We start from the raw sequence: 24,145 nt of genomic DNA on the forward strand, positions 1-24,145 counted from the left end.
AAAATACAGATGTTCTTTAAAGTAAATTTTACTTACAGTGTTCTCATTTTACATAAAAATGTACAAAAATATGAATAACTTTGGGGCAAATGAATTATATGTCATGTTACACACTCCCTCTTAACCTACCCAATTTTAAAAATTGAGATGTATACATCATCTGAAAGCTGAATAAATGATCTCTCCATTGATGTATGGTTTGTTAGGAGGACAATATTTGTCTGAGATACAACTATTTGAGAATCTGGAATCTGAGGGAGCAAAAAAATCTAAATATTGAGAAAATCATCTTTAAAGTTGTTCAAATGAAGTTCTTAGCAATGCATAATACTAATCAAAAATTAAGTTTTGATATATTTACGGTAGGAGATTTACAAAATATCTTCATGGAACATGATCTTTACTTAATATCCTAATGATTTTTGGCATAAAAGAAAAGTTGATCATTTTGACCCATACAGTGTATTGTTGTCTATTGCTACAAATATATCTGTGCTACTTATGACTGCTTCTGTGCTGCAGGGACACATTTGGGCTTATATTGTTCCCTTCAGTTGATCCTGTTTGGAAGGGTTTGTGTGATGTCACACATGATGACACTAGAGGTCAGTGTTGACTCTCTGTTACTCATCTCAAACCCTCTGTGCTAGTTTTCTACACTATTCTGTACAGTCAGTCTTTGTCTCTTGCATCATTTTGATACGAGTTTGTGCCAAATGTCATAATCACTGCAGTGAAGCTGTGATCATTTGCTATCAGCACCACTGACATCTGAAAGAATGACTTTGTTTGGCATGGTTAGTGGTCACGGAGGTCAGTCAGTGTCCGTCTCTCAAAGACACATTGGTGATTTTGCTCCTCATGCTTTTGTTTAGGTGGGTTCATTCATTTCCACTGAGCTCAAACTGATGTTTTCTGTAGCAGATTTGCTGTGTGTACAAAAATAGCTACTTTTAAATGCATTTAAAAATAATCAATCTATAATGGATAGATGATTCATTCTGGCTGAAAAGCTTTCATGTAAACACATCAGTTGAACTGAATGGAGTTCTGCAGACCTGAAATAATCTGATCAATACTGGAACTAATAAAGCATGTAAACACTTGGTTGTGTTTTACCTCTTATTAATGCGTGTATGATTATTTATTTCTCATGTTTTGTGAACTGATTAGTGGAGGAGACTGAATATTTACTACTAATTACCTGCTAAAATCTTTTCTGATATAAATCTCAGCTTTTCTTTTTGGCTTTGCCATCAAAGTCATATGAATGGTGGCTTCCTTTGGTTCACATGTTATTATATTGTCATGTGTCACTCGCATCATTATTTGCTCATGAGCGTTCACACGTTTTCAGTGGAAGGCAGACATTGACCTCTGGTTTGACAGATTTGGTGTGTTTGCTCAGACCTGTAGGTTGATGGTTTCTCTGTAAAAGCTGTGTTTGTCCTGTGGTCAGTATCGGTCAGCGTGTCTGTTAATGTGCTGATGTGGAGAGCTGAGAGATGGACGTGTTTGTTTGTGTATTCAGAGAGACGGGAAGATCTCTGCATTTCACAGAACACTTGTGAAGAAATGTTCACCAATCGTTCACATATGATCCGGGGGATGATTGATGGTGTGCTACTAAATAACTCAAGTGATATTTAGATGTATTTACACAGTTTAAGGTGTAGCTCAGAGGGGACATGCGTTTAACCTGCAGTTACACATGCATTAATAATGCTTTGTTTTAAACATTAAACGTTGAATACTGATATTTGAAATTTTTCGAAACATAAAAATATAGTTGAAATGTGAAATTAAAACCGCCAGTAGTTGGCAGCAAGTGAGTCATTGAGATTCAGCTGATTCATTCAAACGGCTGATTCATTCAGGAACAAAGCATTTGACTCTGTTAATGAGTGAGTCACTGAATCAAAAAGCTGATTCATTTAATAAGCAAACACCGCCTGTTGCTCAGAGATGCAAAACAGTGCCGACATCTTTGTTTGGAACTATTTTCTTTGGCAAAATTGAGCAACAACAGGCAATATAGTGTCTAAAATGTAAGTCAATTAATGCTAACTTTATTAAACTTGTATAAAATGATTATTACGTTTGTTATAATGCTGATATCAGAAAATCGTCGTATGATATAGATTAAGTTTAAATGACCATACTGTCAGTTAATATGCATGTGTATATAGCGCATCCAAGTGCATTCATGAACATGTAATATAAATAGTCAGGTTTGAAAGCGCTAAACTGAATGTCTAAATATCTGTTGCGTTGCTTAATATGAAAATAAACGTAGTTTGGTTAGATTATAGAGATGTCTTTACACAGCTGAGTTAAGGCTGCTCTGTGCCTGATCAAAGTTCAATGTAAAGGCACAAAGACGTAGAAAATCTGGGATAAACGATGCCTGCTCAGACTAGTGTTATCTAGTATCTCAAGATACTGTTCAAGTTTTTATTTTCATATATTTTTTTTTCTGTTTTCATTTAATTTGGTTGTGTTTGTGTCCTTTTTAGTAGTATTAGTATTGTTATGCATGTCTATTTATTTTTTATTTATTTTTATTTCATTTTTAGTTATTTTAGTATCAAGTTAAACTGTTGTGGGAACTGTTGCTGTGGCAACTAGCTGTTAAAACTAAAGAAGCTTTTTATATTTTATTTCAGTTAGCATTTATTTTGTTTCTGGTACATGGTTTTATTTATTTATTTATTTTGTTAATTAAGTATAAAGGACCAAGGCTTCGACCCACTTCAGCAGCTCGTTGTAAGTGCTGTGCTTTAGCTGTGTTTAAGCTCTTGTGTCTTCACAGTGTAACAGATATGTGCTTTATCTTGTTTAAACATCATCATGATTGTTGTACTGTAACTGTCCCATCTCACACACTTTATACGAGCAAACGGCCTCGTTCAAACCACACCTGGGGCTAATAAAACTCAATAAAAACACCCGAGCCTCAAATCATTTACACAGTCAAATATCTTCAGTGCTGGAGGGACGAGCAGTGACTGATGGGTAAATTTTCCTCGATGTTCCCTTATTCCCTATTCACACTGAACATTTGCGCTCCTCTCAGATCTGTTCAGTCCACTTCCTAGGGCACTTGCAGTCAAAAGTAACGCCCCTCAGACGACTCTGGGGTCTGCTTCATCTGGGCATTAGTGAAGATGTTACTGTATTGTTCAGAGTTTGACCGATGAGGTTTAGTGACAATCTGGGAATTGCACCAGTTTGTCCTTCATGAGGTTAAAATGCTCCAAAAGTATTGACTGATGCTGTTGAGTGACGCTGTTATGAAATGATACAGTAAGCTGTATGAGCTGAACAGCATACGCCAGTTTCTGTTTCTAAAAATGTGGTAAAAGTGAGGTCATAATTTCAAAGGAGTTTGCTAGATGCTCAGATCCACATTAACACACCCATCTGAGATGTGCTTATAGACCAATTTGTGTTTTTAAGGGCAGAGCCTGTCTTGTGGCAGAAAATGAGCATTTTACAGTAGCAGTCTGTGGAAGCCATGGAATAAAAGGTTATTTTTAGTTTATATCTATAATTCTGACTGTGTTCTCAGAATTCAGAGATTATATCTCACCACTGGAGGATTGTTACTAGGTTACAAATTACTAGGTAGTCAGTTTAAAACTAAATGGAAACCATTAGCATACAGTCTATTCTGTGGTTTTATTAAATTAATCTGGCTCACACACTAACCCTAACCCTAACCCTAACTAACCCTCGGGACCAATTCTCACTATTAACTAGTTAGGAAGGTACTTGTTAATTTTAGGTGCACAGCAAAATCCGCAGTGTTAATTTAACACTCTGAGTGTGGACTCATATAAACACCGAAGTAGTGTTAAAAGTAACACTGAAGCAGTGTTGAAGTTAATGAGATAATTAGGTGATTAATTGAGTGATGATTGACCATTATTGAAGACACCTGATGTTAACAAGCAGAATCACCAAAGAATAATGGTGTGTCACCATTATAGTGGTCAGTGTTTGCTTTAGTTGGGATCTTGACCCTTGACTTTTTAACATTAAATTTTGTTTGGCTGATATAACTGAGTTATTATAGACAGATAAGCCGAGAGTAAAAGTCATCAGGTGGTGATGATTATGTTTTAATGTAATCATTATTCGACCTGAATCACTGAATTCATTCAGAGACTTTTCTCTGAGTTATGTATCCTTGATTGAATATAACAACTTTCATTCCACTGTGAAAGAGTCTGTGGTTACTATACATTTTGTAAGGGTCCCTTGCAAACTGTTCTGATTTTAAAACGTTTGTTGTTTTAGGCACACACAGACATCAGGAATCAGTGTATGAGTCTCAACAACGGTGACAAACAGCATATTCAGATAAACAGATCAACTCTGAACATAACAAAACTACATACTAAAAATTCACATAAAAACGGCAAAAATAGATGGGTTTTTATTGGTTATAACATGCTTTTTTGATGGTCACCATTGTTGTGATGCTCACGCTGATTCTTGATGTCTGTGTGTCTAAATAAAGATCACTTTATTTATGTAGAAGTAACTTTTAAAAATATCTATCTGATTAGGACAAAAATGAAAGCTATTGTAGTTTTTTTCACCTAGTTTATGTAATCAATAAAGAAAACCCAACTCAGGTATTCAGGTCACTACATGACAATTGGTCCAAATGTTAATTTTTGTCAAATGATCACATTTCCTCTGGTTTATCTGTCTGTTATAACTGTTATCACAGCCACACAAAACCTAAAGTTAAATACTTAAGGGTCAAGATCCCAACTAAAGCAAATACTGACCACTATAATGGTGACACACAAATTGTGATTGTATTCTTTGGTGATTCTGCTTGTTAACATCAGGTGTCTTCAATAATGGTCAATCATCACTCAATTAATCTCCTAATTATCTCATTAACTTCAACACTGCTTCAGTGTTTATATGAGTCCACACTCAGAGTGTTAAATTAACACTGGAGATTTTGCTGTGTATGGGTGGGTTAAGGGATCTAAAATATGCTCATGCAGAATATGACATTAATATGTGCTTTGTAAGTAGGGTTGGAAAATTTCAAGTTAATTTCGGAAACATTCCATGATTTTTTTTATGTTCCAGGTATTTTTGGAAACTTTCCAGAAATTTTCCACCCCTTTGCAACTGTATTTGTAAGTACTAATAAACAGCCAGTGCGGTAATTATAGGCATGATAGTTAATAGTGAGAATTAGACCTTAAAATAAAGTGTAATCTTAATCTGTGACTGTCAGCGTGCTGAACGTTCTGAATGTTCATTTTCAAAGTAGTAAAAACCAATTAAGAAGTATCTATTCAAAAGAAACACTTTCTGAATCTGAACTGAAATTGGCGACTAAAATATCAACAAAATAAGAACTATCCAGACTATAATAACCCTGGATACCGAGCTGAACTGTTATAAAGAGGAGTCTTTTCGAGTGTTTAATGATGTGGTGTCGCTGCAGTGGCCTCTTAGTGTGGACTTTGGCTTCATAAAGTTTGAACTGTGGGCTCTTTATGTAGCATTGCGTAAGATCTGTAGCATTAGTCATAGCGTGAGTCAGCAGCGTGTGACATTTCTCAGCGTAAGCACAGCAGAGACGCGTCTCACATTGTGAGTATTCTGTGAATTAGAGGTGAAGAATGTGTTTTCTGCATCTAAACAGATGGATACTCGAGTCAGAATCAGTCTGCTAATGACTTACTGTACAATGACTGTGAATGATCAGCTGAGACGAGGAGGAAACTGAGGTTTTCATCACAATGACGCACTTTTTCCACAAAAACCTGTGTCCAGATGTTGGTTTCTAATTTCATTCTGATTGTTCTCACTGGTGATTGTCATTAAAGTCTCAATACAATAAGGAACACCATTCTGCCTGGACATGATTATAAGTATAAGAGGATACATTTGCTGGAAACTGTGTCCAGCCCGTGTGTGTGTGTGTGTGCACCTACTTAGGCTTATTTTTGGGACAAAATTGTACCCAGAAGTGAACTAAATCTGACAAAACTAGGTCCCTATGATTTCAGCGATGAAACACAGAATCCAGTCATATAAATGGGATTTACTGTGCAGTATAACTTGGCAATTTTGGAATAAATAAATCAAACTCAAAAGTAGCTGTATGCTGTTAAAGCACTGCAGTGTAAAACTGAAGTCTGCATGTCGTGTGTCTCCGTTTGCTCCACTGAACACAATGAAACACATGATGCTCATCTGCTTCTCACTGTATGAACACTTCAGAGTCACTTCAGCATTTCACACACCGATACTCAAAGACTTTCACCATAAACTGCCCAAATAAGTATTCTGTTTTACTTGAAGAAATTATGACGGAAATATATTACTTTTATACAGCAGAATGTGCTTCTCAAAGTGACAACAGCTATAATAATACATTAAAACATTATTTTAAAGCAAAATATTATAAATGTATAAGAATATATATATTAATAAATAATTGTTTCATTTGTATTTGATTTATATCTTCAAGGATTAATTAAATGAATGTTTTATGCCTTAATTTGATTTCCACTATAATTAATTTGTACTAAATCGTTGTTAATAATTGTTAAACTTTTATTAATTTAATTTCTTAAACATGCTTTTTTTATTATATATATATATATATATATATATATATATATATATATATATATATATATATATATATAAAAGTAGTTTAAACCATTAATTCAGAAAACAGAAAATAATGGGGGCGGGGGAATGAAATAACATTTTTTTTTTGTTGTTGTTGTTTTTTACTGTTAGATGCTGAACATTTATTATTATTATTATTATTTATTTATTGTTAAGGTAAAAATGTTGATTTGGGGTAATGTGTAGTATTTGTAACTAGCTGTACATAAAAACAAAAGTGACTGGAATGTCTCTATTTACTGCAGATGAGTAAACGTGTGTGTGTGTGTGTGTGTGTGTGTGTGTGTGTGTGTGCGTGTGCGTGTGTGTGTGTGTGTGTGTAGGTGGGTGTGCTTCATTAATCACAGTTTAATCAGACATCAAATGCTCTGACAATTAAATTACCTCATATTACCCTTGACAGTGACTATAAGGCGTTACATTACTAATTACACTACCAGACAAAATAACGACTAATAATTAGGTTTTACAATTCATTAACTATCCTGGTATTTTCAACAAAGTGCTGCAGAGATTCATCTGGAGCGGAGATCTGCCTGACATGAGCTACACACACACACACACACACACACACACACACACACGTTTACTCATCTGCAATAAATAGAGACATTCCAGTGACTTTTGTTTTTATGTACACACACACACACACACACACACACACACACACACACACACACACACACACACACACACACACACACAGCTGTTTTTATTTGCACAAAATCTCTTGCTCTGGATTATGAGTGTGTGAGCAGCAGCCAGATGTATGTTTTAAGCTCTGTTAGTTCACTGAGCTCACACACACACACACACACACACACACACAGAGAGAGAGAGAGAGAGAGAGAGAGAGAGAGAGAGAGAGAGAGAGAGAGAGAGAGAGAGAGAGAGAGAGAGAGAGAGAGAGAGCGAGAGCAATAAACCACTGCCACATTCCAGAGCAATTATTCAAGCTGGCATGAGGATAGAGGTGGAGCTACACTCGGCCAATCTCCCACCAGCCCCTCCACACACACACACACACACACACACACGCACACGCACACACGCCCATGCACACACACACACGCACACGCTTGTATAATCGCAGTGGAGCGAGAGACAGCACACTCATGGCTGGATTGCGCCGCTGCTCCTGCGCTTGAGGACAGAGAGGCCAGACAAAGGCAGGCGTGATGGGGCAGCTGTGCTGCTTCCCTCTCTCCCGACCGGAGGATAAGCTCAGTAAGTGTGTGGGATCAGGGATCAGGGTGTCTGAATGATGCTTGAGCTCGGATGATTAGCGTGATTTCCTGCGCTGAGGGGGACTGACTGTGCTCTGGATGTGTGCGGCAGCAAACCCACTGGAGTACCATTTAGATGCGTGATAATGACATTTATGTGTAGGACTGGTGTTAGGATCATGATCAGATCAGCTCAGCTGTCAGTCTGTAATGAAGGTGCTCAGCTCAGCTCAGCTCTCAGTCTTTTTTTGGGGGGAATTGGGTGACATCTTTCACGCTAGTCGTGCCTCACTGTTGTCTCTTGCAGAGTATGTATGCTGGGCATGCTGTGTGCTTGTCATTTCACATCACAGTTCCTATATGAGAGGAATTGAAATATCATAATTAAGTCAGATCACACGAATGGTTGAGTAAAGTCGTGTTTACAAGTGAGAAACTCTAATGTAGATGATGCACGAGTGGTGCTGATGGAAGGGGTGTGTCGAATAAAAACAATGGTAGAAACACTGATCTGTAATATAGATGATCTATAATCTGTAGATCACTGAGCAGATCTGTAGTGAATTATGATAATTGATTCTCCAAGTCATTTTAATTTGACGTGTAATCATTTTAAAGGCGTGATGTATGGAACAGCTTATCAAGAACAAGTGTTAATCGATCGACTTTCACATTTGCTGTATGCGACAAACATTTAGATGTGACAGAAATTAATGATTTTCATTATTTTGAATTCAGATGTACTATTGGGGTTTTCTGTCTATCATTATATCTTTTTTTATTATTTGGCATTGATGGCTTCACAAAGAACCTTTAACATTCTTAAAAACTGTCCATTGCACAGGAGGTACTTTATAGTGGAACAGGTTTTTTAGATTATTAAAAAAAAATATATATAAAAATAAAAAAAAATAGGTCCAATTCTCACTATTAATAAACCATTAATTGTGCTTTTCCCTCAATAAACTCCTAATTTGCTGCTTATTAATAGTTAGTAAGGTAGTTGTTAAGTTTAGGTATTGGGTAGGATTAGGAATATGGTCATGCAGAATATGTGCTTTATAAAGTACTAATAAACAGCAAATATGCTTATAATAGGCATGCAAATAAGCAACTACTTAAAGGGTTAGTTCACCCCAAAATGAAAATTCTGTCATTACTCACCCTCATGTCGCTTCAAACCCGTAAGACCTTCGTTCATCTTTGGAACACAAATTAAGATATTTTTGATGAAATTGGAGAGCTTTCTGGCCCTGCATAGACAGCAACGCAACTGTAATGTTCCCAGGTCCAGAAACGTAGCAAATACATCTGTAAAACAGTCCATGTGACGTCAGTGGCTCAACTTCAGTTTTGCGATGCTTCGTGAATCATTTTTCGGTGCAAAGAGAACAATAATAACATAATTTATTTAACTATTCTTCTTCCCCGAGTTACGTCTTCTGCCATTTTGGAGAGTACCCAAGAACGTATTAAACGTAATCAGCGTTGTTTACGTTCGGAGGGGGAAAGCGTGCACATGAACGTTATCTGCATAATAAGTGTTGTTTACGCTCAGGGGAAAGCGCGCGTATGCATTGTAATACTCTCTAAAATGGAGGAAGACGTAACCCAGGGGAGAAGAATGGTTGAGTAAATTGTTATTTTTGTTTTCTTTGTGCAAAAAAAAAAAGTATTCTCGTAGCATCGCAAAACTGAAGTTGAGCCACTGATGTCACATGGACTGTTTTACTGATGTATTTACTACGTTTCTGGACCTGGGAACATAGAGCTGTCTGTGGAGGATAAGATGAACGAAGGTCTTATGGGTTTGGAACGACATGAGAGTGAGTTAATAATGACACAATTTTCATTTTGGGGTGAACTAACCCTTTAATAGTGAGAATTGGTCCCTGTACTAAAGTGCTATCCAAACAAATCTATGGAATTACCGTGAAAACCTTTGTTTTAAGACTGAAGGCTACTGCTGTGTTTTGTTCGGTGCAAGCTTTTATTTTGACATTAGGATGCATCTCGCAGTCACCACAGAGAGGGGCCTCCACAGAGCCACGGGGCCCCACAGCAATCCGTCATTGTTTAGATGAGCGGGGAGTGCAGATGCGGCACATGGTGTGCACTAAAGCTCGTGCCCTACTTAGAGCTCACATGATGCTGAGGAGCAGTCAGTCACGCTTGAGAGAGCAGCACACTGTATGCATGGGAAGAGCTCATGGGGCTCAGAAATACAGTGTGTTTATGAGGCTGACAGGGTCACAGCGAGAGCTCAGCGTGTGTGTGTGTGTGTGTGTGTTTGTGTGTGGGTTAAAGCAGTGGGATGCATATAAATAATAGACATTGACACAGACAAACACACACACACACAGCATGGCCTTCTGCATATTCACACGCTGCTGTCTGATGTCCTGGAGATGAGGAACACAAACACACTCCCCACCTGAGGAACAGCGTTTGATGCTGCTCTCTTAAAGACGTCTCAGTAGATGAACAGAGACTGATGACTTTCTCTTCTGCTGCATGTGTCTTCTGTTTGTTGAGATGAACTGAAGGACAGTGATGCATCAGAGCAGAAACGCCAGCCTTGAGCTCAGAAAGTACACGAGTGTGTGTGTGTGTGTGTGTGTGTGTGTGTGTGTGTAAGGTCAGATTTGATTACCTTGTGCGGTTCTCCAGAGATACAGCGCACACAGATAAGAGCTCCCAGCGGCACACCAAAAATAATGTTGGACACGACTGTGTATGATTCACCTTTTTTTTTAAAATAGCAGCTGGTGCTCTGTTTTTTTAAGTGTGTGGAAGACAAACAGACCATCCTAAATGCACATTGTTCCTCGCTGGGAAGCACTGGTTGATTAGAGGTGAGACGGCTGATAGCACTGATCTCTCCAGCACAGATCCTGACCTCAGGCCCGCACGAGAGAGACAGGACATCAGGCTTCCTGAGGAAATGCCTTCAGAGAAACAGACATCCATTCTACATGCTCACAAATCAGTGTCTGAACCGGTGATTAAAGAGAGAAAACAACATAAAACTTACTTGAGGAGTTGCTTCAGGTTTTTTTTAGAGAATATATCTTTCAACTGACCTTTGATCAGTGGTTATTTAAAGGAATAGTTCACCCAAAAATTAAAATGTGCTCACCCTCAGGTCAAGATGAAGATGAGTGTGTTTCTTCATCAGATTTGTAGAAATGTAGCACTGCATCAGTGTCTCATCAATGGATGCTCTGCAGTGAATGGGTGCCGTCAGAATGAGAGTCCAAACAGCTGATAAAAACATCACAATAATCCACAGCACTCCAGTCCATCAGTTAACATCTGGAGAAGACAGAAGCTGAAACAAATCCAGCATTAAGACGCTTTTAACTCAGATACGAGTCTATAATCCATAATAACACTTCCTCCAGTGATGGATTATGGATTGTATTTTAGCTGAAAGTGACAGTAATTTATTACAATTTGTTATTGGGTTATGTTGAAACTTCAAGTGAGAAACCTGCCCCAATGTCATAAACTTAGCTCTTAACACACAGGAAGTCACATTATTTATTACTGATCCGAGCACAGTGATGTTGAAACCAGAGATTCACACCGGAGTCCATTTAGCCTGCTTCAGTGTGTTAATGAAAACTCCTGCACTTTATTTGTAGTGTTTTTGTTTAATGCAGAAAACATCACAGAATCACAGCAGTGTAAAATGAACAAAGGTCAGTCCAAATCTGATCCAGCACTTGCATTTTTCAAGATTACTGGCTGATTCTGAGAACAGAAGGAATGAAAACTTCTTTAACTAGCCTCTCTGGATATCGTGACTCACATGTTATAACGACACCCTTCAGCACTGTTAAAGGAATTTTCCACACAAAAAAGTATGCATCTAATAGTTGAGTAAAGCTTGATGGACAAGGCTTCTCAGTGCAGTGATCTGCTTGGCTGTTTGTCTGAAGTAAGGTCAATTTATTGTCTCTGTGATTAAGAAAGAGTTTTTGCTGTGTTGTAAGGAAAGGTTTTCCCAGACTGACTTGCACGCTGAAGCTGGTGGCTGGCTGGATCGTGAGGAGAATGTGTGAGATGTTCAAGAAGTGATTTAAACCATGCATTGATTGATTGGATGTTGTAAATGTATGCATGGGCTGATGTGTTGCCTCTGTATGTTAAGTGTGTCTCAAAGGTTCAAGCAGGTCAGTGTTATTAAAGCATCCCAGTGTTATAATACGACTCTGAAAGATTTGAAACATCAAAAAGCAAGAATGTAGCCAGAATCTGTTTCAGGCGAGAGTCACAGAGACACTGGAGAGGCTGTTGTTGTGCTTTGTCCTGTGATTTGAGGGATGATTCAATTAACACCACTCAGTTAATGTTGTTGTTGTAAACGAGGCTCACAGTACACAGTGTACTCATATGAGTGTCAAATCAATTATGGAATCAAATAAAGCTGCACAATTAAATGTTTTTGCTCTAGTTGAGCAATGAGTGATGTGATGACAGTGAAGAATCAGGCTTTAAATGAGTGTCAGGAGCTACAGCTGCTCTCAGAGCCTGTGTGTAATCACCCAGGAGTAGATGTGGCCAAATAAGACATTTAATAATCACAATTACACTATCAAGGGCAATATTCAGTCAAGCAATGTCATTATTGTTATGCTCGTGGAGCTGTCGAATTAAAGCCATGGTAATTGTGGAGAAATCTACAGAACATGATCTGGAGAGCACTAATCAGCTGATCTGATGTGATTGAGACGTCTCGTCCTGCTTCATCACCCCATCTGTGTGATTCTGATGGTTTATGATGCTCAGATTATCGTGAGGAAATCACTTCAGGTTGCTAAATATGTTGTTTATCTTGCAGATCTTCTGCAAAGCAGGCAGCGTGCCACGCGGACAAGTACGTGTTCCTCCCTTCATGTCTCTGTGTAGTGTACTTCAACCCCTCACTACCCTACTACTGAGGGACTAGACGCACTGTGTTTGCAGTAGTCAATACTGTCATCTTATCCATTATTTGAGGGATGCACAGTATATCGCCGAGCAAATCAGTATTTTAACTCCTGATTCGGCTGATATGCTGGAAGCAGATACTATCACAGTTTATTGTGTCTGTTTTAGCCTGTAGGAAGCACAACATGTGTGAAAGAATGTTTTGCTTCCTGATTTAAGCAAGTACAAGTCTAGATCATTGATCCAGTCTAACATACAAAATGGTAAATATTTATGATATTGACAAAATTACAGTAAATTATTTTACTGTCAAATTAAAAAAAAAGTACTAAGCATTATGACAAATACATAACAGTACATATATTTATTTATTTATTTATTTTAGGAAATTTATTTATTTATTTATTTAGGAAATTTTAGGATTTATTTTATTCTGTTTTGAAATAAATGCTGCTCTTTTCAACTTTCTATTCATCTGTGAATCTTGAAAAATAACATGCATCACAGTTTCCACAAAAATATTGTGCAGCACGACTGTTTTCAACACTGATAATAATCAGAAATGTTTCTTGAGCAGTAAATCAGCATATACGAGTGATTTCTGAAGATCATGTGACACTGAAGACTGGAGTAATGATGCTGAAAATACAGCTGCGCATCACAGAAATAAATTAGAGTTTAACAGAGATTCACACAGAAAACAGCTATTTTAAACTGAAATAATATTTCACATTTTTATAGTTTTTTATGGAATTTTTGATCAAATAAATGCAGGCTTGGAGAGCAGAAGAGATGTCTTTCAAAAACATAAACAAAATCATATTTTTCCAAACTTTTAAACAATAATGTATTTATGGGTTATCGGCAGAATTATTACTGGCATCAGCTAAAATATCAATATCTGTGCATCCCTACATTATTCCTGTTGATATAAATCTTATGATGAACAAAATCTCTGAAGGCTGAGAAAGAGCTTTAGCTGTAATTGTGACGGTCCTCATTTGCACCTGTAACCTGAGGCAGATGTGTGTGTGATCATCAGACCTGTGTGTGTTTATTGATTCCTCTGTGTGTGTGTGTGTGTGTGTAGGTGTTAAGAAGGCCCCGGCGCCAGACGATGAGGAGCTAGTGAGTCTGAGTAAGCAGCTGGTGGAAGATGCCGTGTTGCGGGCTGTGCAGCAGTACATGGAGGAAACTCAGCAGAATGGCGCCGCACCGAGAGACGAGGCTCCGCCGGGGGCCACCAGCAAACTCAACACCACCAAATGAGCGCACAAGCCCTGTGCCGACCCCCGAGCCAACCGGAGGAGAGCTGCTAACGCCTCCACCTGCCAGCGGCGTCAGAGCGCAGCCGAGAGAAGGGTTGTGGAGCATGAGTAAAGCCAAGATCAGGCCGGATCTCTGGACAAACACAGCACTCAGACTGAACTTTATTTTCCTGCCTTCCCCGTCCTGCATCACTCCTGTCTGTGTGAATTGGTAACACTTTATTTTGATGATCCCTTTTGAGCATTCTGTTGGCTAGGGCTGGGAAAATAAACTGATGCATCACGAATCGAGAAATGATTCGGCATCGATTCTGAGATTTTTCCTGCATGTTTTGAACAGCAGATAGCGCTGCATGCTTTAGAAACAGCCGTGCTCCGCTTGTTTCCAAATCCTTACACACACTTGAACCTAAAATAATCAATCATAAAATTCGAAAAGGTTGAAGCGAATCACAAAGGTGTTAGAGAGCCATCTGCTGTTAAAATCTAAGCTGAGAATCCATTCCACAGAGAATCTCAGAATCGATCCACGAATCAGTTCTCCATCGATTTCTCATCGCAGCCCAACGGTTGACTATAAGTAACTTCGCACCTACAGGGCAACTAACTCTCATTATTAGAGTATTAGTAGACTGTCTGCTTAATCTCTGATAATTAGTGCTGTCAAACAATCAATCACGATTAATCACATACAAATTAAAAGTTTTTTGTTTACATAATAAACATACACAGTACTCAAAAACTTCTATTATGTATACAAAAACTTCTATTTTTTATTTGATTTTTTTTGTTTGATTGTTTTTATTGTGTTTTGGTTTGTGTTTATTGTGATGGTTCTTATTCAGAACCAGTTCTGTTTTTTGAAAACAACTGGAACCGTGAGCAATTTCTACATTTCGGTTCCGAAAACGGTTCTGGTCCGACACGTGACCAAGCGCTGTGAGCAGCCTTCTGCCGGTGTTCTGACGATTCAGTGTTTCCTGTAAAGGATGTCACAAACCAAATAACAGAAACACCGCCCTGTCTCTTTAATTACTGAGCACATTAATTCCAATGACATGCACTCCACAGACGCGCCGCGTCTTTAACTACTGAACATGTTTCTCACGACTGTACGTGCACTCGTACCTTTGATAACTGTCCACGTGGTTTGGTCTGACTGTACATGTACCAGCAGCACGCAGCACCTGCTGCCACTAAATTACATTATATTTGTCCCATATTGTCATTAATATACATACTGACTTTAACTTGGAATAAATAGACTGCTATTGTTCTGTAAGTATGAGGGTTAGATTATTTAGTGTACAGCTCATTTCAAATGTGATAAACAAAGTGATAAAAAATATTTATTTTCATGAATTTTAAATGTTTTAAAATGTGGAAACCACTCACTGCATCACAGCATCTCCTGACTGCATTATTATTTGTAAAATAGGGGCTTTATGGAGTGTGTGTATACATGGCTATAAGTATAACAGTTTATATTTCATTAATTTAGGGAAATGAACAAGTATATTAGCCCTCAAGGGGATATTTGGCCAACTAGCTTATTCCTGCTTGAAAAGCTAAATGTTATTAATAGTGTAAAAAACATCAACTTTGAAGCACATGCTGATTGATGGACCAGCATTACTCAACATTACTTACTACCTTCCAGCAACACTACATTCACTGAAGGTAAAATAGTAAAAAAACATAATAATAGTTCATTTAAATGGAATCAGAACAAAAAAATTGTATACTGTAATATATGTTGAATTTTGACATTGCCAACCTTTAAATTAAGATGATAGTAAGTAATAAACAGTATTGAGCACTGAGTAGTTGAGTATTGTGCATTTTTCCTTACCACTATTTTCTTAATAGTTGTTTAATAATTTTAATGGAACCGGAAACAGAACCGGAACCGTTAGGCGGACCGGACCGGAAAATTTCTAACGATTCCCAACCATAATTGTGATGGTGGTAAGTAACTTTGCAAGTACAACTTATTCTAACCCTAGCAGTCTACTTATACTCTGCTATCACTCTAGTGAGAGTTAATTGATATGTAGATGCAATGTTACTTATAGTCAATGGAATATGTTAAAGGGAGCATCAAAATAAAGTGAAACCTTTGACTTTATTTGTGACGCATCCTTCAGAGAAGGCTGCTGTAGTGTCCGGAGGCCGTTTCAGTCTGTCAGTGTTGCTTTGTCATCTTCCCGTCTGACAATCCCAGTGAACTGCTCAGTTTGACTGCCCATGAACTACAGGCCTGAAGCCCGATCCAAAGCAAATGCCGTCAGAACCGCTTATGAACTCTGAACACGCTGTTTGATCTGCTGTGTGTAACCCTGCATACGTGTGTGTCCGATGATGATGTGTGTGTGTGTCGTCGATTGTGTAAGATGATGATGTGTGTGTGTGTCCAGGAAAACATTCGAGCTAAGACCCGACAGGAGCTGGACTCGGCCATCAGAGGGAGTCCACACTGAAGCTCATGGACACACGCATCAATCACACACACACACACACACACACACAAACACACACACACACAGACCTTCACTGACGTGCAAACCAGCACAACATCACACACACACACAGTTCATACTGACACAAGGCCGGCCTGAAGTAAGCTTACTGTATGATTTCTGAGGGAATTAAAATGTCTATGAGCTGATTAGATTTGAGCGTTTGATGTCTATAATGCTTCAGATAAGCTGCCACAGTGGCCTTAGAGAAATCACACCTTGTTACATTGCTGAAGAACATGCCCTTTCAGCTTCGTTTCATTCACAGATGTGTATCTTCACCAGAATGTGTCTTTTATGCTCCCTGTCCTGATCTTTCTGGAGTTCGGCCGTATGGATGCCGACGCACTATGATGTCATTGTTTAGCATTTTGTTTCCCATCTGCCACTTTTTTTACTCTTAAAAATAAAGGAGGAGATGACAGCGAGTGGACGTGATTCATTCTCTCCGCGGCTCTGTGTTAATGACGGAGGTTGAGATTGTTGTCTCAGAGTCATGTTGGCAGGGTTTCTCTGAGAGCTGCTCGCAGCTACATCTGCAACGCCTCCGACTTTACGTTTGACTATTTTTCTCTCATCCTCTGAAATAAGCATATTGCCTGGCGTCTGCTGAGTGTGAGAGAAGTCAAAGCATGAGCCTCGGCACATCCGACACGAGGTCGGGAGGTTTATTCGAGGTGAAGCCGTCACAGGGAGAAGTGAGATTGAGTTTCTGAAGCCCTGTTTGGAAATTATTTCTCAGCAGCGCGTCTGTAGAAGAATGAGTGCATGGATAAAACTGAGGAATTCAGATGCCAAATAATTCACCGAGGACAAGTTTTTAAACCTTAAAAAAAAGAAATCTGATGAATTGGACGTTCACTTCTCTCATGGTCATTGCCACATTATAATAAGTATATAATATAAAGATTGTGTCAAATGTGTTATGTAAATCTAAAACTGTTAAATTAAAACAACTGCTATTTACTGAGGGTCATATAAACCTATACTTGATTTCTTTAAAGACATTAATACTTTTATTTATGTTACAAAATATTTCTATTTCAAATAAATGCTGTTCTTTTGAACTTTCTATTCATCTGCGTATCCTGAAAAATAACATGCATTACAGTTTCCATAAAAATATTGTGCAGCACAGCTGTTTTCAACATTGATAATAATCAGAAATGTTTCTTGAGCAGCAAATCAGTATATTAGAATGATTTCTGAAGATCATGTGACACTGAAGACTGGAGTAATGATGCTGAAAATACAGCTGCACATCACAGAAATAAATTACAGTTTAACAGAGATTCACATAGAAAACAGCTGTTTTAAATCGAAATAATATTTCAATTTTTTACTGTATTTTGATCAAATAATGAGGCATTGGTGAGCAGAGGTAAAATCTGAACAGCAGTAATGTATCTTTTAAAGGCTTCTTTGAACAGTTCACATGATTCACCTCTTGATGTGTTTTCTTTCTTTCTTAAAATCTGTGCTGACAATCTCTCCAAAACAGTCCTTCATTACGCCCAGAATACACAAACGCTTACAGTGACAGCACACAGAGCTCAAATGGAAGAGGATTTTGAAAACAACTTGTGCTCTTCCTCCTAGTGAAATCAGAGATGCCAGACCATGTGAAAACAGGAAGCAGTTTGGCCCAGAAGATTTTTCATGGGAGGCATGTTTTCAATTCAAACCACCATTAAATCACCTGTTCACTGCCTGTGAGAGCTGTCACATCTTGTTTTACAATATATTCACACTGAAAAATTATAAAGTGCAATCCTATTTCACAATATTACTGTTCTTACTGCATATTTGATCAAATAAATGCAGCCTTGGTGTTTGGATGTTTTATAAAGATAGCTGATATTGTGTTCTTTTCTATCAAGACCAATATATGTTCTTCTAAAACTGATCACTAGACAAATTGATAACAGCTGAACTCTTGGGCCAATGTAAGTGTAAATATGTTGAAATACTGATGAAAAGAAACTTCTACTTCAAAGCACACGATCAGAACATGCTGTGAGAGGTCAGAAAGATGAAGCCACTGTTTTAATGCCACCAAACAACAGGACTGAACAGAGAATTTGTAAATTGTGCATGATCTGAGCTCTTAATTGAACCAAAGGTCAGTTTTCTGTGAGCAATACTCAACACAAAGCGCGCTCATGTTGACTTCAGCCAGCAGGAAAAGGTTTGGATGTGGCTCAGGCTTCAAGACTTTGGTACAAATTACTGAATATCTAATCATAATCACAGCTGCCATAAACACATACTGATGCATTAATGAGTATCTGTCTGTCAGCATCATAAACTCATCGATTCTAATCTTCAGTGTGATTCAGAGTTGAATTATGATACATTTACGGTTCCACCTTTGAACGAAGATGTGAGTTTGATGTCAGGTTGTTCTGGAGAATATATTACTACCCATATTAATATCCATCTCACGGTGCGTTTCCACCGAGCGCTTTCAATCATTCCTGTGGAAGCTGAGCTTAAACACTCACACGGTGCATTATGGGATTGAATGTGTTGAGCGGCCAAGAGCATCAAAAAGTTGGGCATTCAATCATCATTTTCCCAAATGTACTTTCTAAACCAGGTTGTTTTCTTTTAAAGCTGCTCTTCACTGGGAATAATTGATTGACAGGTGAGTAGGTGGAGCTTCACATGGTCCAGGTCACATACATATTTGGGGGCATGTCTGTGTACAGTTTGTATTGTTATAAAAAATACTGCAAGAAATAAAATTTAAACATCAAATTGAAATACATGTTTTTCACTTTTAAGGAATGTTACATTTTATTGTTATGGCCAAAACTACACAACAGCAAAGCTGCACTTAAAAATCTAAACATTTGTTTTTAGTAATTAATTCAGTATTTTGCTGCAGTGAAGTTGGAAACAGGGTTGTAAATCTCAGACACAGTTTTCCTTCCTTCCACATTTTCAAGGCATTTGTAACATTAACAAAAATGTGTCTGAAATACCAAAGCAGCAACCAGCGGTGTAAATATTTTACTATCTTACCATGCCAGATCTCTAAAGCGTATTTCCCCAGCTTCATCTTTACTGCAGAAATAACTGCAAATATGCACTCAGATGAGCTGAACCTGAAGCCTTCATGCCCTCTGATGTCTGTATTTGTTTGCAGTTATTCATGAGGAGAAACTTCACTGGGCATGAATGTTTTAAAGCTCATATTTTCCTCAGACAGGTAATGCTGCTGGGTTAGTTTGTTTGTGACTGCTGGGAAACTGCTGCATAACTCTGTTACCAAACACACAGGCTACATTTACAGGATGATGTCTTGTTCATAATAACTATCAAATCGATCTGTCATTTAATTACTGCGGCTCCTTCGAAGCTGTGAGGAGACCCATTGGGCAGCGTGTGCAGTGCAGGAAGAGTAGCTGCTGTGTTCATGTGTTTGTAATCACACAGCATCATGTCCAAGAGAGAAAAACATCAGCTCTGACGTCTGACAGTGCAGATACAACACATGCTCTGCTCAATACAAGCTCGATGGACTACTACTGCAAATCACTTCCACTGTATGAACACAAACACAAATCCTGCTCTCAGTAATGCACTTACAGTGGAGGTCAGGGGGCAGGTGTACCAGAGGAATTCAAAGCACAAATGTCAAGCTGGTATGTTTGTTAAAGAGATAGCTCACACCCCAAAAATGAAAATTTGCTGCTCATTTGCTCACACATATCTCGTTTGTGGCTACCATGGTTTAACTATGGTAACCATGGTTTTTATTTTATTTGTAGTAAAACCATGGTTAATTTTCGTAAACGTCACTGTAAAGGACAGCCTGCCGTGATTTACTTTTGCCGTGGTTTCTGATTCAGTGTATTCAAGGTATTTGATTCTATCAAATTATCAAGTTTTTGATACTAAAGGAGACCCTGAGAAAACAGCACAGGGAGATAGTTTTCAAAACAGCTAATATTAGTCAACTGTAACATTACACTGACTAAATATCTTCTTAAGCTCTCAAATGTCCCAAAAATCCTTTGACCCACAGTGTGAGTCCTGAACAAAGCAATGTTTCTTGTCAGAGTGCATTAGTGAAGCAACTGACAGTATATAAAGCTGCATAATGCACCTCCACAGTACAGTATATCATGCTCAGGCCATCCATGTGTATTAGTCTGACTCATGATGAGAGACAGAGATGTAAAAAGACAAATAGAGCAAGTCTGACAGTCAGTACAGAAAAAATGTCTCTGGTGACGTTAGCGTCTAACAAAGCAGTCGCCCAATATCTGACAAGCACATATTGACTTTGAACCCATTAACTCATAGTTACAGTTCCTCCGTCTGGTCCGTTGACCTCGGATTACTGTCCTCATGCAGAACAGAGCTGTCATCATTATCAAAGAGCGGTCAGCCAGGCTTCTTCATGAATGAGATAAAGCCATTCTCATGTAAATTGCTGCATTCGGTTGACGTTTGCTAAATGTTTCTGTGAACGATTAACACAGATTCATCATGAATGAATCGTTTCTGTTCTCTGCAGTCCCTCAGCTCATCTCCTGTGGACGAACTCACCTGCTCCACAACAGCTGCTGATTGTCTCAACACCCATTTCTCATTTGACCTGGAAGAGTTCCATCATGCTGCTCCAGACACACACTCACTCGCTCACGCAGGATTCACTCTTGAACTGCTTTGACAGTATTTCATATGTTCTTGCACACAGTATGGGCATTTTCTGTGCATACTTCAAGCGAAACTGAAGAATGAACTGGTGTGATATAATTTCAAATAAAATTAGGCCAAAACAAAGTTTGTTTGGAAATCATTTGAATACTTTCCAGAAAATGTTGCTCTGTTTGCTCTGTTTAGACCTTCAAATTACCATTGGTCTGTGGTGATGATGTCACATGTGGTTGAGGCTCAGTTGCTCCACCTTCTTTGACACGAAAATCTTCTCTGGTTCATTTCCTTCAGTTCAGCCCATCAAGGTGAGAGACCAGTAAAACCATGAACACATTAGAGAACTGTTTTAGAGATGAAACCAAAGCTGTAATTATAACTGAAAGCAACACTGACGCTGTTTTTCATGTTTAATACTGTTAAAGGATTAGTTCACCCAAAAATTAGTCTGTGTTTTACTCACCCTCAAACCATCCTAGGTGTATGTGACTTCCTTCTTTCAGACGAATCCAATCAGAGATACATTAAAAATTGTCCTGGCCCCTCCAAGCCTGTCAATGGGGTAAGCAGGTGTTTGTTGTCAACAGTTCAAAAGACGTGAAATAAAGCATGCGCATCCCTAATAAAGCGTCCCTCACACGGCTCCGGGGGATTAATAAAGGCCTCCTGTAGTGAATCCATGCATTTTTTAAAGATAAATATCCATATTTCAAACGTAATAAACACTTTTTTCTCACTTCCGCTGACTGTCGTATGTGAAATACGTGCAGGCGGATGACATAGAATGGCTACATTGCGTGATTAGTGACGAACGTGGAGAGAAAACAAAACAAAATGCCGGTCATGAATTAGAAGCACAATGAGAGGATTTGTAAAGAAAAATGTCAGAGGATTTCGATATAGGCCAAGAGGAGACTGGTTTTACTTTGCTAAAGTAAGGAAACTTTGTTTCCTTCGCTCCTGCATTTCTCAGAGGTGCACACACCACGCATACATCTTACATCTTCCGCCTGCACGTCTTCCACGTACCACAGTCAGCGGAAGTGAGAAAAAAGTGTTTATTAAGTTTGAAATATGGATATTTATCTTATACTTCACCCTCTCAGTTTTCAGCACGGGTCACTAACTTTGTTCCACTCTAACATCTTGCTTAAGCAACTTTTGCCCTCTTTCATCCAGACCAGCACCCTCTGCCCCCAATCTGTCTGATGATCTCTGTGAACACCGCTCTAGACTCAAGGCTGCAGAGAGGATGCTGCACAAATCAAAAAACCTCTACTGACCTTAGATTGTATCAGTCACTCCTCTTTTCCTTCTCTGCAAATGTCCCCACTGCTAAAACAACATACTACCACAACAAAATTAACAATTGTTCTTGCCCACTTTTTAAAACCTTCTCTTCTCTTCTTTGTTTTCAAAAGCGGCCACTCAACTGAGACTGCCCTGCTCTCGGTTACTGAAGCCCTGAGACTGGCAAGAGCAGCTTACAAATCCTCAGTACTCATCTTGCTGGATCTGTCTGCTGCTCTTGACACTCCTGTCCACCCTCATGAAGATTGGCATCTCAGGAACCACACTCCAGTGGTTCAAGTCTTACCTCTCAGATAGGTCCTACAGGGTGTCTTGGAGGGGTGAAGTTTCTAAGTCACAACTTCTTGCTACTGGAGTTCCTCAAGGCTCAGTGCTTGGACCACTTCTCTTCTCCATCTACATGACCTCATTAGGATCTGTCATTCACAAACATGGTTTTTCTTATCACTGCTATGCTGATGACACTCAACTCTACTTCTCATTCCAACCAGACAATCTGATGGTAGCTGTTCGCATTGCAATCTGTCTGACAGACATTTCTAGCTGGATGAAGCACCATCACCTTCAATTCAATCTTGCTAAGACAGAACTGCTCTTGGTCTCAGCCAACCCAGCACTTCATCACAACATCTCAATACAGCTAGGTTCATCAACTATAACTCCTTCCAGGGCAGCCAGGAAGCTTGGAGTTGTGATTGATGTTGATTAATTGCATTCAGTTATGATTCTAATTCACCCAATGTCAATTTGGCAGTCATCCCATCAAGAAACTGTCACAAGAGAGCTTTCAAAATGCAAAAGCACTTTCCATAGGAGATCACGATGTACAGTATCAAAAGGCATAGAAAGATCCACAAAAGCAATAAACAGGTTCTTGTGTTGTTTGCAACATTTCTCTTCCAGCTGGCGTGAGTAAATATCATATCCACTGTACTTCGAACTGCTCTGAAACCAATGAAACCAGATTTTAGCAATAGATTTTCAGAAATAAGTATTGACAAGTCAATGGAGCATGACCTTTGCCAGAACTTTGCCTGCAGCTGAAAGGAGTGAGATCTCTCTCCTATTTGCACAGATGGATCAGTCGCCCTTGTTTTTATAAATTGTGGCAATATTTGCATACTTCCACTGTTGGGGAATATTTTCTTGCTGCCACACTAGGGTAATGAACTGATGGATGGACTTTCCTTCAGGAGCTCAGCAGGTAAGGTCCAGGGGAATTTTCAGTTCCTTCGTTGCAGCATACACTTCATAAAACGAAACTTAATTTGAAACGTAATTCCTCCAGTACTGCGAGATCAACTGATGCCTTCTGGTCTAATAAGGCTTGAAAATGCTCCCCCATCTTTGAACAATGCCTGCTTGGTCCTTACTGAGGGCCAGCTCATCAGCTGTTCTCAAAGGGCAGAAAGAGAGAGATCTTGGGCCATAAATGGCCTTCATCTTGCATTGTAAAAGAATATGTATATCACGCTTGTCTGCATAAGATTGCATCTGTTGAGCTTTAGACGCCCACTATTGATTCTGCAGTTGCCAC

At 38.7% G+C, this 24,145-nt stretch overlaps 1 protein-coding gene across 1 annotated transcript in view; it reads left to right on the forward strand.

The window, feature by feature from the left end:
• Positions 1 to 14,434, forward strand: part of akap7 (A kinase (PRKA) anchor protein 7) — an 18,642-nt gene extending 4,208 nt beyond the window's left edge. The window contains 2 exon segments of the mRNA XM_042747458.1: positions 12,754 to 12,789; positions 13,933 to 14,434. Coding sequence (XP_042603392.1) covers positions 12,754 to 12,789; positions 13,933 to 14,111 — 215 coding nt within the window. The 3' untranslated portion in view covers positions 14,112 to 14,434.
• The last annotated feature ends 9,711 nt before the right edge of the window (positions 14,435 to 24,145 follow it).

Source organism: Cyprinus carpio, chromosome B20 (assembly GCF_018340385.1).
Source record: "Cyprinus carpio isolate SPL01 chromosome B20, ASM1834038v1, whole genome shotgun sequence".
NCBI lineage: Eukaryota > Metazoa > Chordata > Actinopteri > Cypriniformes > Cyprinidae > Cyprinus > Cyprinus carpio.